This window comes from Mus caroli, unplaced genomic scaffold (assembly GCF_978045245.1).
Source record: "Mus caroli unplaced genomic scaffold, Mus_caroli_1 scaffold_3, whole genome shotgun sequence".
Classification (NCBI taxonomy): Eukaryota; Metazoa; Chordata; class Mammalia; order Rodentia; family Muridae; genus Mus; species Mus caroli.
The window spans coordinates 106,844,337-106,862,052 of NW_028227258.1; the positions used below are offsets into that span (position 1 = coordinate 106,844,337).

The 17,716-nt window shown below is 40.1% G+C and overlaps 1 protein-coding gene across 5 annotated transcripts in view; it reads right to left on the reverse strand.

Moving 5' to 3' along the window:
- The window catches only part of Dclk1 (doublecortin like kinase 1), a 309,605-nt gene that overhangs the window by 63,752 nt on the left and 228,137 nt on the right, over window positions 1–17,716 (reverse strand). For 4 of the 5 annotated variants that reach the window (XM_021157493.3, XM_029475006.2, XM_021157495.3 and 1 more), the window contains exon 6: window positions 11,311–11,405. In XM_021157493.3, coding sequence (XP_021013152.1) covers window positions 11,311–11,405 — 95 coding nt within the window. Of the gene's footprint in view, window positions 1–6,834; window positions 7,758–11,310; window positions 11,406–17,716 lie in introns of those variants that run through there. The other variant, XM_021157502.3, reaches the window with a different exon arrangement.

Below are 17,716 nucleotides of genomic sequence, written 5' to 3' on the forward strand. Positions count from 1 at the left end.
ACTCCTTTTCTTTTGCTTCCTCTACTCCAGTAATTTGCTGAGGTTTGGTCTGTTGCTGTGTATTGCAATGCTAAATCCTTTACCAGAAGGCCTAGGCCTACAAGTGAGTTCTCACTTTTATAAGCTTTTGTTTGTGCAAACCTTGTTCCTTAATTTAATACTATTGGTTAGATAAAATTGGCTACAGCCAATTACTGGAGGGATTAGAGGTAGGTGGGTTTTGAGTTACCTGGTAGGAGAGAGGGAGGGAGAGAGAGAGAGAGAGAGAGAGAGAGAGAGAGAGAGAGAGAGAGAGAGAGAGAGAGACAGAGACACACAGAGACAGAGACAGAGAGACAAAGAAAAAAGGGAGGAAAGAAGGCAGGAGGAGAAGAAGAAAGAAGGAGAGGAGAAGAGGAAGCAGCCATGAGGGAGGATAGACCGTGAACATGTGGCCAGGAGAAACAGCAAGTATCTGGGGTACACTGGTGAGGAGGTAGCCAGGCCAGCAGTTAGAAGAGTAGAAGCTAGTGGGGGTGGGGTGGGTAAGTTTAAGCTGGTTACACTACAGTAATCAGCATGGGTCCCTGTGGTAGTTGTTATAACCTGATCAGGTATACTTACACACTTAATCTCCCTTGGAAGATTTTGATTCTGATTTGCATGTCTGGCTTGAAAACAGTAACAAGCACTTTAGAACTGATCTAATGAGATCAGCCAGTCCTTCATACTGACTGACAGGCATTCATGAGATTGCTTCTAAATGAAGTTGCTATGCCTATTTTCATTGTAAGCAGACAAATCTCTGTAGAAGGTCCACACTGGTGAGACTTTATGGTGATTTCAGTTAGTTTGCTAACTGGAACGCATCTGGGCCTATAAGAGCCAAACACGTGGTTATTTTAGAATTTAACACAATTAGCTGCTCAGAGAGGTGCCGTGACATTTGAGATGTCGTCACCTCCCAGCAGATTTAATGGGAACCATTTGGGCAGGTTGCTGACACCTGGAGGCTTTTACAGAACACCTTCCTAAAAGCACTGCCCTGCAGAGCAAGAACACACCGCATGCACAGTGATTTAGCCTGGGATCACATAACAGATGGGGACAGACGGTGCATACTTTTTGAAGTAAGTGAGAAAACTGAGCTAACAGCTCTGACCACATTTTACCAAGATGTAGCTGACGGCCATGCGGTCAAAGAAACAGTCCATTTTTAAATGTTATGAGTTACTGATACCATCTGAATGAATGTTGTCACTCAGCTGGAGTCCATACTGCATCGAGATTTGGAAAATATCCAATCAATACAATTGACTCAAGCAGTGTAGACAAATCTGTCACATAACCAAGCTTTGGCTGGGTAATGGTACCATCGCCACAATCTGCCTTGACGGACAGTTATGATTCTTTGATGTGAAAGGGGCTAAATAGAACCAAGAAACCAAGTGTGCTCACCCTTGTTTGATTTCTGAATTATCTTTGTAAAGGAAATATATGAAATAAATGCTTCACAGACTAACCACTGTCTGGAGAGTCTTGATGTTAGGTCTACAGAGAATTTGAAGACAACCCAATGGATTGATGTTTAAAACATTACTGTCCATGTGGGACATTGGAGACTAGTATGAGTTCATGAGATATAGAAAAACCATGCATTTATTTACTCCCTGAGTGGTTAAAGAGAGAAGGCTGAGGCACCAATTGGCAAAGATTAATAGTGGCACACTCTTGGAAATAAGACAGGCTCGGTCTACATTCTTGATAGTGGGGTTCAGCTTAAATAAACTATGAAATACACAATCAAATTAATGACTAAGGATATTTTAAAATCCATAAAGATTCAGTCAAGTTGTTTAAAAGGCTGGGGAATTATTACTCGGGAATTGGTCTGCTGATAGGAGGAACACATGAAAATGTAGATCTTAGATTATATATTTGCTAGAAAGACCATGGGAGCTAAGATTTCAAAAGTGAAAGAATGTGTTTACAGTTCAATCTTGGATGCACCAAATCATCTCCTTTGCCTCTGCTTAAAATGCTTACGCAAAGATCTCTACCCCTGTCCAGAGCCCATTACACTGTGCAGCCAAAGCCTCTGTCCAGGAGCTACTCATACAAACTCATAGTTTGAAGGGGGTTAAGGGAGTCAACTTTGTACCCCAAGGGTTAGAGTCATTCTTTTAGAAAGTTACTCCTTAGGCCAAGTTTTTAGTCTTTAAGAAGGAGAGCTTGTGGCTCTCCCAGGAACCTACTTCATTTAATCGCTGCTACATAAAGAAAGTATGAACGCACTTTGGAATCATAAGTTTGGGAAATTCCCTCTAGGTTTATCATTATAGTTATGGTTACTGATTGAATTTATCATGGAAACAAGAAGGAAAGAAAATTACAGCCAATTAATATAAAGGTCAACAGAAACCCAGAAAAAAAATGTTAGATTTAAAACTGTAATGATGGTCTTTTATAAACTTAATGTATAGGATTTCTTCTAACTTGAATGGTGGAGTTTTATATTCTCTAAATGGTACTGTGAATGAAATAGATTATTTTTCCTAAGATAAAGTTGAGGTATGAAAGGTATTATCATTATTTAATTATAATTTATTGAATATATTTGTCTAGTATTAAAAACAAAAACCAAGTAGCCTGTGTACATATCCACATACCCACATACATCTCACGAAAAATTCAACAAGTTTAGGAAAAAGGCCATTAGTCCCAGGAGATAATATGATTTTTTTAAATGCATTTTAATTTTTTCCCATCAAGTTGCTAATTTGTCTGGCAAATTCACCCTTAAGGCAACCCTGAGAGGGAGGTATATTCCAATGCAATGGAGCCATCTGAAACAGAGTTTCCCATCAGATAATCTTGCTGTGTGTCTCCTGTCAGTATTTCATAGGCAATGTCTGCTTTTCTGTAGCCTGTCTAGTATTACCTACTGATACATTGAGCACAAGAGGGCGGTGTCCAAGGCGATAAAGGTAACCCTTGTCCCACGGTTATTTCAATTCCAGCCTCTAACCAAAGAAACTCACTGAACAACGTAGGCAGTTCTTCCTGTTTATTACATGGTTTGACTAAGCTGCTAAGTGTCACAAAGGTAAGTTCAGGAAAGGGTAACATGGTTGCATGTGAAACACAAGGTACAGCATTTTCCAAGGAAATGACAGCAGAAGGGCATGGAAGCTTTCAAACTCAGTAGTTCAATAACATTTCATTAGCCCTCATCTCTACAGGTTTCTGCAGATTGCCTTGAATGATGTATTTCCTAATATATTGCTGCTTAAACCAAATGCTTTTTCCCCCCCAAAGGAAAGACTATACATCCAAGCAACTCCAACTGCAAATGGTATGCAACCTTTATAAAGAAAATTCGACTTTATAACACTCATAGTGTTTCAAAGAGTCCACAGGAGAAAAACAAAAGGAACTAAGTTCCTTGTCTGGCAATGTGTAAAAACACCTCAAAAACACATCACAGTAAAATTAACTTCCATATTCTTTGCCTATTAACCTTCTAATATTTACTACCCTGGCTTCAAAAATATTGTGTGGCCATATATAATACAAACACCTAGTGTTTCATGCTTCACTTACGCGATCTCAGAATTTATCCATCACCTTTTATTACAATAAGATACATTTTTAAAGACAGCACATGTCATGCACCCTTAAAATTATAGTGAGGGCCTCAGATTTTTCCCATTTTTTCCCTACACATGTTACAAGCACAAAATTACAAATGTTTTTCAGCTGACAGTTTAATATGCTGTATCAGGCAATCACTATAATGAATTTGACATATCTCTGATTTCCACACTATTTCTCTGTGTGTTTTTTCAACCAAACATGTTTGTCACTAACATGCACAATTAGAGGCGCTGGCAAGGCCAATGCAGATAGGCACAAATGCACAAATGTACACAGACAGTAAACTTCAGCCAATAAGCATTTTCAAGTGTGTATACACTCATGTAGACACACATAAACACACACACAGTAAGTTGTATTCAAAACATTTTAACAGTTTATAAGCATAAAAAGAACACACAGCATGGCCTTACATGTTGTCTGGCTTCATAACAAAACTTCAAATCAAATTTACTTTGAATTTTTCTACTTTTATTTCAGCATAACACTCCAGTACCCACAAGTCTAGAAATCAGTTTGTTTTGTGAATACTGATTGATAATCACTGTGTCATCAATACACACACAACAGGAAAATGTCACCGCATTCAATCAGATTACTGACTGAGAATCAAGAATTTACAATAAAAACATTAATGAGTATTTACATTTTTCAATCAATGTAAGATTGGATTACTTGGACTTCAGTTTTTTTTTTTTCTGTTTGTCTGGATTTCAATTGGTCTTGGATAGATCAGTACATGTGAATATTTGGTAATGCTTCATCATGCTAATTCAGCAAACTGGTTTGGAGCTTAAATATGTGCCAACTAATACATATGTCACAACTTTCACATAAAGTTTTATATTTAATTCTACGGGAGCCAGTAACTTATAAGACCACATCACAAATATCATCCTTTATTCTTCATGTTCTATATACATACACAGATATTGATGTAGGCACACCCACATGCACACTGAGCCTTGCAAATGCACATAAACACCCACAACCTGTATAGATATATGGCCACTATTAAAAAAAAAACCCTAGTAGTTCAACAGGTAAAATATATGGATTTATCTTTTAGGATTATCCTTATGTATTGTCATTCACAATTACTTTTTTTTAAAATGAGGCTTTTGGAATTTAGTGTTTTTAAATAGAAACAAAAGTACAGTCAGGTATGGCTGCAAAGGAGGAGGTGAACACCCTTGCTGCTTAGTGTAGGGAGCACGGGCAGGTGCCAGAGCTGCTCTGGGGTTTGCAGACGATGGGATCGGATCTTGAAATGCTAAGGTGACCTCATATGTGCATTGCAGGCACGTGTACAGATGGGTAGAGCCCAAACTTCCAGTTTAGAAACCTAGAAGAGTATAGACCTTCTGCTAAAAGGATGAATCAAGACAATGACTTTTCCACATGGCTTCTGAGTTTACACAAAACACCACGTTTTGTGTATCACTAAGTTTTTAGCTTATAAAATGCTGAAAGCAGGGGACTCTTTGTAACATCTTTCTTTCTAGGTATATCTAAAAAAAAAAATGTAACCACAAATACAAAAGCCTGAAAAGGTGGACACAGCATAGTCTACGTTTAGGGGTTTATCAGCAAGAGAAAAGTATGTGGCTTTTGTTGGCTGGAGTTCTCCCCTTCTCAGAAGGTCCTTTTTAAAATTCAGCAACTAATGATGTTAGAAGGATTCTAAAAGCAGCCAGGTCTTAAGTCGCTGTTAATTACCCATTGGGTATTTACCAATGACCTGGTGTGCTGCTTGGATGTTTAAAAAATTCTGCTTTTGGATAACAGAGTTATTCCCCTGCATAGGAAGAGATCTCAGAGTGTGTATTTCAATCTAAGAGGAACTTTAGTTTCAAAAGTCAATGAGATATATGGCCCTTGAACAATCCTTTAATAAAAGTCATATGTTCAAAGATGAAATGCCATGGGATAGCATCTCTCTGGAACTACTTGAATGGAAAGTTGGCCACAATACCTACTGGCAATTAGTCCAAAACTCTACTCTCTTTATGCTGTGTCTAAACAAAGCCACGATCTTTATAGCCATTGGCAATATCTGCTACTTACCCAGAGCAGATAGCATTTATTGGATTTCTATAAGATTGATGACACAGGGGAGTTGAAATTACTGGAATTTATGTTTTGTTCTGGACCATCAGACCCACTGCTTTCGATGCCTTTTTGACAGGTTAGTCAAATGCATACTAATCTTTTATGGGCTGACCTATATTAAGCAATGCATTTTTACAAAGACATAACATCGCAACAGACAGCACCAGCACGGCCTCCTCACAGATGTTTACTGTTTCCGCTAAAGACAAGGCAGCCCTTTGATCTCAGCAGGAGTCTCTGTTCATGTCTACTGGAAACAGTTTTAAAATCCGAAGTCTGGAACAGGTATGATCATTTTCTGTCCTTTCAAGATGGAGGGATCAGTCTGCAGTTCTCAAATAACACGCCAAAGGAGTTCCCTCTCCTCTCTAACAGGCAGGGTAGTGAGGCACTAATTATCACTTGGCTAACTTTTCAAATGCTGGTAGGAGGCCTGGACGTCTTATTTTTCTTTTTTAGTTGGAATATTTTATTCACTTGTCAAGTGAGATGCTAGCATAGGTAACTATAAACCAGATGGGGAAATATGCGAGTTGAACAGTCTACTGAGAGAAAGGAATCAATAACATTTGAAACCATATGACAAGGGGGACTCCTCTCCATCTTGAATCAGGCATTTTCAAAATGTTTTCAAGAGAAATTTGAAAGAAATCTCAAGTAAAAGGCTCCAAATGGCACCATACATTTTAAATCTGTCACCCTACTGAGATATGTCAAGCCTAGAGAATATAAAATCCATGCTTTGTAAGTCTTAAATTGTTAGTGTTTGAGCTAGTAAAAAGAAACGGTCACGGGTATGGTCTAAATACAATACATCATACACATTGATTTCTAACATCTAGATTTAAAAATAACTGTTTTACATTTAAGCAAAGCTGACTTACACTTTTGAAAATAGAGGACTAGAGGAGAAGAATTAGTAGGTTAATGTTTTAACAGTGGGTTATAATCATAGACACACTAGGTTTGACACAAAAGGAGTTTTGCATATGAAGATATCCCAAACAACAAGATGCAGGATGATCAGAACAGAGAGCCCATCAATGTACAAGCTCTGTTTAGAAGAATTTCAATTCTCAAACTGAGTTTATTTTTTTTAAAAAACAGTACGAATCCCACTTTTTTTTTAGGTCAAAAACTTTACACACTTGAAAAAAATAAGTATACTGTTGTTGTAGGGAAACATTATACAATTAATAATAATGTCAAGTTGTTCGTGTTTCTATGTAGCTGAAATTATTTTTACAAAAGATAATCTGGAAAAAAATCCGCATGGCGACAACAACAGCAAAAACAAAACCCCAGAGAATGTTCTTCCTGTTTAATGTTAGTCTTTGTGAGACGTCTCCTACAGGAGTCCCTCAACTCCCTTCCAGACATAGTCTCTCAAAAAAAAAAAAAACCCTCAAGAGTTTTTGTATTATTTTGCAATGAAAAAGCTAGTCAGCTGTCTGATTATTTTTAACTTTTAAACTAAAAAGGTAGAAGATTTTCACCTTTTAGAAAAACCGTGTCTGTTACTTTACTAAATTTCCCTTATACTAAGTACAGAAAAAAATCGTATTTATATATCTATCTACTTACTGATTAAAAAGAAGACTCATTTACAGAAATGGTGACTCTGTAATGCTGGACCATTAGGGTGGTTCTTGTAGTTAATATTGGAGTCATATATGAAATTTATCTAGAACAAGACCTTAGTCATAAAATCCTCAGCGACTAACAAATATTGTATTCAAACTCTCCTCGGTTACATCAAATGGAGGAGATACTTTAAAAAATTTTTTTTTCTTTCAAAGAATATCGCGAGTAGAAAATGTCTGCACCCTTGCTTTTGTATAACTTAATTACTTATGCAAAACTCTTTTGTGTATTTTGCTGTTAGATGCTTGCTTAGGAAATGGGAAACCTTGATCCCATCACAAACCATACACATCGCTCCATTGTGTCTTTTACACTGAGTCTCCTACTGAGTCCAAATCATCCGACGAGAGGGGGCGGTACAGGTCCTGTAAGATGAAGGGCAGGACAGATTCGTTTACTTTCCTTTCTTGGGTTCCCTGCTCCTCGCTGTGGAGCAACTTGGAAAGGGATGGGTCCTTGGCTCCTAACATCATTACAACTACTCAAGGCACCAACTTTGCATAAGAGAAAAGATAACAACAGGCAAAGCGATGATTTCATTTCATCAGCAAGAAAACGCTTCTTGGGCTATGATGGGCTCCTGCCTCCCTTTGAGTCCAGGTGAGTTATGGCCCCTGTTGCCTGCCAAGACCACCTCTGCTATTCAGTGTCTATGCAACTCTTCCATGGACATTTTCTTCCCATTCTGGGGAGAAGAATGTGCTTACCTCACAAAAATAATTTGTCAGATGCAGCAGCTGGCACTCAGGATATTCGGGACAGTAACTCCAGCGTGCAGCTGCACACAGCGTAAACCAAACACACACTGCCCTTTCCGTTTTATGCTTGGGTGACTTGAAAAATTCTCAGTTACGCACGCCCACATCCAATCCCAAATCTCCATCTAGTTCCTCACCTCTTACCCATCTCTTCCCTTCTTTCTGCCACCCTGTCTGCTACTATCTCTCAGTGCTGGTAGCCAAGCAGCCTGCTCACTTCCACCCAGTGTCTACAGCTGGCTTATTTTCAGTTTTGTGCCGCCCACTCCTACGTCATCTGAGGGCTCAGTTATTCTACAAAAGTCAGTGGCGTGGGAGTGTAATGGGGGGCTTCATTCAACCTACTCAGTACAACACATTTTTTTCTTAATGTTTTAAGAAATGGAACCTCCCCCCAAAAAGCTTTATGGATAGGAAGAGGGCCTAAAAATTTGACTTCTGAGGCCAGGAAGATGCTTCTAGAAGCCACTTAAGCAATTGTCCTTTGTATAAATAGGGAAGCTACTTGGTTCACTGTCTCCAGTGTGTTTAATGAAGAAATGAATCCGACATGCAGACTTGTCTCTCAGATGACTATTCTAAAATGTCAAAGGAAGTAATTTAGAAACTTGACCTTAAGGGGAGACAAACAGCTTATTAAATCATAGTTAACATAAGTAAAATGCAGATTTTTTTACTTGTAAAAAAATCAGTTATATATCTTAATACTCCTTCTAAAAATTACCTTCTCCTACTATATCTTAAGGGGAATGTGTGTGTGTGTGTGTGTGTGTGTGTGTGTGTGTGAGTGTGTGTGTGAGTGTGCGTGTGACTGTGTGTGTGTGTTTGCCAACTCATTTTCTGGGTATGTTACTAGGCAACACAGAAAAAATAGAAGTGGCTACTGTTTTCTAATTTGCAATAAAAGGAATTAATTCATTCTTTGAAGTGTCTTCTTTTAGCACACACCATCTTTCCCTTATTTCAATATTTCCTGCATAGAAGTATAGCCAACCGTTTGGAAAGAATATTAACCAAATTTGAAACAGGGACAATTTTGAGGGATATTCTGGTCCTATTATAACAGGGAGAGGTTATTTGATGCAGTTGTCTACACAAAAGGATGAAAGCTTCTCTCGGTAGAGCAGCTGGAAATGCCTCCATGGTACATAGATGGAGGGTGTTCATAAATTCAAAGGCTTGAGAAAAGACCCATCTTTGAATATGTGTAGCCAAACTCAAAAGCCTAGAGACTAACCCGTCTTTGAAAGCATTCGGTATCCTGCTTACAACATGTGTTTAATAAATGTTTTCAGATGGTGCTAAACTCTTTGTCCCTCTAAAAGTAAATGAGAAAAATTTTGGTTCCCTCAGTGATAGTGCTATACTGGTGGCTTAAATGGCAAGATGAAAAACCTGTCAGCGAGCCATACCTGTTAATAATTTCCAAAGGGCTAAAAAGTGTTAATTGTGTAAGTCAATGACTACAATACTGGATGAAAATTTTCTGCCTCAGTTGAACGAAAAATCCCATGGCAGCTGAGAAGAAAGGGATGCAAATTCTAGCTTTGCTCTGTTAATAAAGGATAACTGAGAAAAATTGTATACTCCGGAGATGGAGGAGTCCCTACCAGAAACACCTAGGGAGAGAACCTGGCCTGTATTCTCAGTCATTCTAAATTTAGTCTCAACAGCTAACATGAGATATTGCAAAGTCTGAGACTGAGTTCAGTGGATCAGAAGGTAATTTTGTTCCTGCACTAGCTCTGAAGCACATCTACACTTCAAGAGAAAGGATGCTCCGGAGACATCCTCTGTGCTAGATCTCTGGCTGTTCTACAGAGGGGAGCCTTTGCTGGCTAGTATTTGTGAGTACAGGATGGCCACACCAGCTCTTCCCTCACCTGAGGATAATCCTTTAAGAGAGTGAATGAATGTGACCAATTCTGTAGCTCGTTAATGATTCCTAAAAATCACTGAAGACCGACAACAGACTTCTCTAATAAAAACGATCCCACCATCGAATAGAAAAACAGATACAAAATCACAGGCTTTAACAGACAAAACAAGCTCAACTCAATACTAGACGAATCAGCAGAGAAAGAAATCTGGGGCAAGAGGTTGAAAGTAACTGCAGACTGACTGATTTCTTTTTGGCTACCCACTTAAAAAAACAATTGATGGTTTTAGCAGCCTGAAGATCCAGTTTGAAAGAGGAAGCTTGACCTAGAGGGACTTTATACTTGATGAGCTTAATTCATCAATTTTTAGAAGTGTTAATTAAATGCACAATAAAAGAAATTAAACTTAGACATTCTGATATTTACATGCAATAGCCTCTGAGGAGTCCCTGTTGATTAAATTATTCAGTAGGCACCGTCAGATAAGTCACTTAAGAAAGCATAATCCCCCCTTCTCTGAAATCAGCACCCTGAGGGGCATCTTCGTTTTCCAGCATGCCCTTTTCTTTTTCCCATCCCCAGTTCTCCCCTTCTGGCCTTGGTATAACTGGAGTGGATGAGCAGTGTAAGCAGTGAGGGGATTTAAGAAGTCTTTTCTTTCCAGATGAAGAGCTAACAGTCACCCCCTTGCTTAGCTTTGGAGAAGCTGACACTGCTTCCAGTAACTTTGACACATCTGTCTCTAAGCTCAGTGTATTTCTCTGCTGTTATACAAGAGACTCAAAATAAATGTAAGAGAATGTGCTCAGTGTGGGTCCATTGACAAAACTGGCATCCTATGTTCCCATGGCCTGCCTCATGGGCTCCACAGCTGCTCTGGACCACCCTGCTTACCACTGAGCAATCTCCACCAGGATGCTACCTCCACTGGCTTTTCCTTCTCCTTGAGAGACTATCCATGGCTGTTTCAAATAAAACCAATTATGACTAAGGACACTTGCATACATAATAAAGTATGTGTACTATGAACAAACAAGAGGGTATTTAAAACTGAAGCAGCAATTGCATATTCTATTCAGAATTAAGACTGGCCATATTTGTGAAAATTGAAAGACCTGGGTCATAGCTGGACCATAGCAATGGTGGGTGATCCACAGCAGGTTACCCTTGCCCTGGCTTGGTCATTCCCCAAGAAAAGCAGCACTTTTTGCTGACACCCATGCCACTTTGCAACAAAACCTAGACAGATTTTTCAATAGATGACTTGCTTTTGTCCTTACCCTCTGCTTCCGCAGGCTTCCTGGGCTGGTGGGTGATGGACTTGGTGACTTGCCCGAGCGTGGAGTAGAGAGCTGACTACCAGGGGTTCCATTAACTAGAAATAAGAGGAATCACACAGAGAGAAAAACAGCACATTAAAGAATTTTCGTAGCAATTCATCTTCCCAAGGAAATAGACAGTCAGAGGAGGGACATCAGCTAAAAATTAGCCCCATAATATGACTCAGGCAGAAAAGCCTAGGGAATAGCCATCTTCAGACACTCACTGTTCTGTCAATCTTGTGTTTAATACAACAGCAGGTTATATAATTTTTAAAAATGTACTTTGCACAAGTTTTATTTATTTATTTATTATTTATTTATTTATTCATTTATTTTGGTGGCTTTATTTAAGCCAAGAGAGATTTTCATGAGTATGTTCAAGGCCTTGAGACACACGCATGTGTGTGTGTGTGTGTGTGTGTGTGTGTGTCTTTAGTTACCCAGTGGGAGAAAATGTTGAAATCACTCACAGGTGGCATTCCCAGAGACTTAAAAAAATGGACCATTGTGTTTTTATAATTTAATAACTCACTTCTAGACATTTCTACATTCATTTATGTCCTGTCTATCCCCCCCAGCCTGATTCTGATGTGTCTGCCTCAAACAGGACAAAATAATTGCCCGCAGATGCTGAGAAACCCCACACAGTTTGTCTTTGTTGCAATTGAACTGATAAAAAAAAAAAAGCTGCCAACAGGTCTCAAACTCTGGAATTCTACCCAACACTCAAGTTGTGGAAAACATTGTCAGCAAGCTGAGATGAAACCACGGAGCCAGGCTATCCTTTTCTCTAGCTAGTGCCACCTTTGGGAACACATACCCCCGAAGACAGGACTGTATAAAGATATCAAAGGCTGCCTGCACCTCTAACTTGGCAACGTTGCAGATGCACAGGGAGAGAAGAATCAGACAGGAGACACATACATTCTGGAAAGTGCCCTGGGGGGAAAGAGACGGCAGTGCATTCCACTTACCTTCTATGAGCTCTAACATGGACACAGTCTTAGTGTTTGACCTGAAAATAGCCAAGAGCCAGAGCCTCTTCTCAGCACCAAGCCCAGCACCCGCAGACTGGGAAGCAGTTGGATTAGCTAGGGACGGCTAAGGCTGCTCGGGGAGCGGGCTGAATGAGATGCAGGATTCATCAGCAGATGCCTTTTCCTGCGTAAGGCTGACGTCTTCCCAGCGGCAGTGGGAGGTGCGGGTTCTGTCTTAGGCTACATCAAAGGTGTCAATTAAGCCTCCTGCCAACGCGTTGCCACCGCAACCCCCACCAGACACACACTCACTCCTCACTCCGGAAGCCCCAGCCGGCTCAATCCCTTTGCACTGAATCATAATGAAGCGCCTCTGGGGGCAGGCAACTCAGTGACTCACACAAGAATCAAAATGACAATAACTCTCCCAAAGCCTGGCAAGTTTCAGGTGATAGGGACACACAAAAGTTTGTGTGTTTGTTGATTTTATTTTTCATAAAAAAACGTAAGGAGCCAGCGGAGGGGAAGGCTCCTTGACACTTTTTGTCTCTACTCCAAAGATCTTTAAAATGCCACATACTGTACTAATTGGTAGTTTTTCCTTTGAAGTATAGTGATAACTATTTCTTTAAAAACTTGGGAGGGGGCTTATTTACTGTTGTTTTTGCGTGGCACAACAGCAAGCTTTGAGCGTTTTAATTTGCTTGCATGCTACTGGACTGTCTTTATTTGATGGGTCTCATGTTCATGGCTTACTGCACTGGACTTGCCAGCCAGTGATCTCTAAGGGAAGGGCTAGACTAGGAAACAGAAGATTTCAGCACTGTTGTAGATGCAGAATCCATACCTACCAAGGGAAGAGTTGCTGCACCTAGTCGTTGGCTAAAGGGCACCTTTGATTAAATTATCATCAAAGCACCCACTAATTCATTGCTTCTAAATGACCTTAGATTCTGTATGCACAATGAAGAATGCATATATATATATATATATATATATATATATATATATGTGTGTGTGTGTGTGTGTGTGTGTGTGTATATATATATATATATATATATATATATATATATATATATATATCTCAGATGCCAGGTACCATGTAAATATTTTCACCTGTGAAGCTGGAAAAGATACTAGACACATCTTAAAGCAAGACTAACTGAGAGATAAAGTGCTTCTCATTTTCACTGAGTAAATATTTCACTATGTCCCTGACATGACCAGATACTATGTTTAAAGGAAGAAAGAAGGGAGTAGACCACGAAAGGGGGTGGGGAGTGGATCCAAGAGGGAGAAAGTTTACAGTGAGGAAGGATTTGAGAAAGCCTACAGGGAGGGATAAACATCGCTAAGGACGTGTGAAAAAATCATATGGAAACCTGTTTTATAAGTTATTTAAAATATAATTTTTAACAAGCTAAGATTAAAAGGTCATGGGAGGGGAGAGTGCTCCTTCCAGAAGCTACAAAAGTACTGCTGATAGAGTCTTCCCCAGGAGCTGTTGGTCAAGGGAATGCCACTGATGCCCGAAAGAATTCAGCTTACTGCCATTGACCTGGCTGTCCACCAGAACTGATGCTCAACCCTGTTGCTGATGCCACACACTATGGGCACTGAATGAAGGTAAATCAAGCCGGAGGAGATCTAGAAGCTTCTTTCCAGCAGGCTGTAGTGGTTTGAGTGTGAGTGGTTTCCATAGGCTTACGCAGTTGAACTTTTAGCTCCAGGTTGGTGAACTATTAAGGAAGGACCGTGCCACTGAGTTTGGGCTGTGAGGTTTCAGAAGCCTGCCCCAGGCCCAATCTCCACGCCGCTGTCTCTATTTTTCTAAAGTAGTTGTGCTTTCAGCTACTGCTCCAGTGCCATGCCTGCCTGTCTACCACCATGCCTCTTGCCATGATGATCATGGACTAACCCTCTAAAACTATGAGCAAGTTCCCAATTAAATGCTATCTCTATATGCCGCACTGGCCATAGTGCCTTTTCACAGCAATAGGAAAGTAACTATAACACTGGTTTTCAAGGTGTTGGAAGGTGCTATGCAGAATGCTGGGGAAGAAAAGTTATCACCTAGCTGTGAACCTTTTGAGCTACAGGAAGATCAGTCCTGGCAAGATGCACATACTGTGTAATAGTGGCATGAATGTATGGTTGATAACCAACTACTATTTTAATGGGATAGAGGCCTTATCTCAGGAAGGAACTCATGCCTGTACCATTAACCTGGTCAAGAGCTGATGGCCAAGAAACTGTAGGCCATGCAGGGAACCCACTACTATAATTTTGCTACATGGACACATGGCCCAAACCGTATTCTAAGTAGACATGTTTATATCCATAGATTGGCAATGCTATCAATCTTACTCAGAGAAACTACTTATTTCGGCTGGTAGTACTTAGTGCAGAGACTCATAACTGGTTAAAATGCCAAGCTTCAGGAACATTCTGGAAGAGGAGACACATGGAGAATGGGAAGGAGAGCCAAGAAAGATATCTTTGGGGCATGACATGGCCGTTGTAACCATGAACTCCCCTAATCTGTTGTTATACAGACAAAACCTACACAAGATTACACCCATCAACATTTCATCGTGCAAGAAGTCCCAGCCTTCCTGAAGGTCTACTGACGACTAACGGTTGCTAGGGAAAGGGGTGTCACTTTCTCCAGTCACATAGCCTTGATACATTTTCCATGCTTCTGTAAACAGCCTCTCATCTCCACTCATGCAAACACCTCTAGTTAATGTAATGGGTTGTGCAGACATAGAAAGATAGGAAAGTAGGTGGGAAGCACTAGGGAGAGTAAGAATTTTAGCAGAGAGGGAGGGGGACGACAGAGACTAATGGGGTGAAAACGACTAAAGTTTATCATATACATACACGAAACTGTTAAAGACTAAAATAAATAGACAAATAAATAAAAATTTTGGAAAGTCAGGTATGGTGGTAGAAGTCTATCAACTTTTGCAATCATGAAATGGACATAGGGGGATAGTATTTGATTCATCCCAGGATACACAATCATATCAAGGGACTCTGGGTCATATGAGAAGACCCAGAGGAGGCAAAAGGGTGTGTGGGTAATCAGGTAGAATCACTCCATGCTAGAGTTTGCATATCACTAGGAATTAAAATGAGCATTAGGGAGAGAAAAACCCACAACTTCTGCTGAAGTAGGGGCTCTCCTAAGTGAAAAAAAAATGGCCAGGAAATGTCTTCAGGAAACGATTAAGGGTATCTGTGTCTTTCTGGGAGAAACAGGGCACAGAGGGATGGACAGACTTGCCTGTGACAATTTTAAAATACAAAGGTCTCTTGAGGTAACATCAATGGCTAGATGTTCCCCATCTTACCCCAGACAGTTCTTTGTAAAAGAATCAAAATGCACATGGACTTTTGATCTGTCTTTTCCTTTTCTGGAAGCACAGACCTAAAGTCTGCTGTAAAAGGTAGACACAAAGAGAGGAAGGAAGGAGAACCACTGTGGGGCCTCTAGGATGTAAAAGATGTTAAGAGAAGCTACACACCAAGCCTGCTTCATACTTACTACCACCTCAGCTGGAAGTCCCCACCCCTTGCTTGCTTGAGTAACTAAGCTTCCTCAGGAGCAAATGGCTGCATGGTTTCTCAAGGCTTTCTGCACATCTGAGGATGTTTGTGCTATAAAAGGCAAAGAGCCCAGAACTCCATTTGGCCTTCAGGACTTTTGTTAAAAAAAGAGAGAGAAAGGAAGAAAGGAAGGAAGAGAAAAGGAAGGAAGGAAGGAAGGAAGGAAGGAAGGAAGGAAGGAAGGAAGGAAGGAAGGAAGGAAGGAAGGAAGGAAGGAAGAGATTTTACAAAGAATTTGCATTTGTAAATTGTGTCTTACCTTCAAACAAAAAGTCAATTAGGAAATTTTATCAACATCCTACCAGAATACAAAAAGAAATATATTACAAAAAAAAAAAAAGCCTAGGAAAATGTTTAGGGTTGAGAATATAATTCATAGAATATAATTTCATGAATTGTAATGAACACATTCAAATTATTACTATTACTTTGGTTTTTGGAGACAAGGTCTGGCTAAGTATCTCAGGCTAGACTGGAATGTGATCTTGGTCTTTTCAGCCTGTTGAGGGCTGACTATAGCATGAGCCCCCATGTCTAGATTTTACAAAAGAATTTTTATAAGTAAAAATAAATGTCCAAGTGATATCTTCAGTGGTCATTGTCTCCTTTACTCTTTTGGACTGCGTGTATAAGTTCCAAGCTGCTTGCTATGACTGAAAGTTCTGATTTGTCCTTTACCTTTTTTTGTATTTCTTAATTTAATTATTTTAAAATTATTTTTAAAATTTAATTAAGCGTTACATGGTCACTTTTTGGAATGAAATCCACTTGCCATTTCCCTGTCATTGTCTAACATGCAAAGTTTGTTTATCTTTGGCATTGAAATATACAAGACCAGGAAAGAAAGTGGAGGCAAATGTGTGTGTATCTGTAGGTCCCAGGGTGAGGCTCTGGACCCTGCCTTAGACTACCCTTGATTTCCTACACACAGAGGAGACTGTTAATGGCCTAGAATTTCTTTCAGAGCCCTGTGTTCTTGGCTTGCCACACTATCAGGATGATGTAGGTAGAAGGAGAATGAGAAAGCATATGGACTCAGCAAAACCAAACCAACACAAACAAACAAAATACCCACAAGAACACAAGATGGTAGCATAGTAGGTGAAGGGAACGGTTCTTTTTCCTAATTTTTTTTCTTTTTCTTCTTTATTAGATATTTTCTTTATTTACATTTCAAATGTTATCCCCTTTCTTGGTTTCTTCTCTGAAAATCCCCTATCCCATCCCACCTCCCCCTGCTTCTATGAGGATATTGCCCCACCCATCCACCCTCTCCAACTTCCCCATCCTGGCATTCCCCTACACTGGGGCATCGAGCCTTTACAAGACCAAGGGCCTATCCTCCCACTGATGAGACCATCAGTGTCCATCCTCTGCTACATATGCAGCTGGAGCCATGGATCCCTCCATGTGTACTCTTTGGTTGGTGGCTTAGTCCCTGGGAGCTCTGGGGGCATCTGGTGGGTTGATATTAGAGCTTTGATGACTCTGAAGAGCCCATATGCTGGGTGGGAGCGATGGAGAGGAGTGGCCACCAGCAACAGCAGCGGTAAAGGATAGAAAGACACACTTCCTGGTATTTTCCAGTTCATTCATGCAGTCAGCAACCACCCAGAAGGAACCATGATCCAAATAGGTTAAATGACAGAAGTTTCGAGTTTCTAACAGTTGGTTCAAGGCTGTGGTTATAGTGAGGAGCAGAAGCATCATGGGTCAGCACAGCTACGGGCAAGAAACCCCTTTGAGCCTCTACCCACCATTTGAGACAGCATATC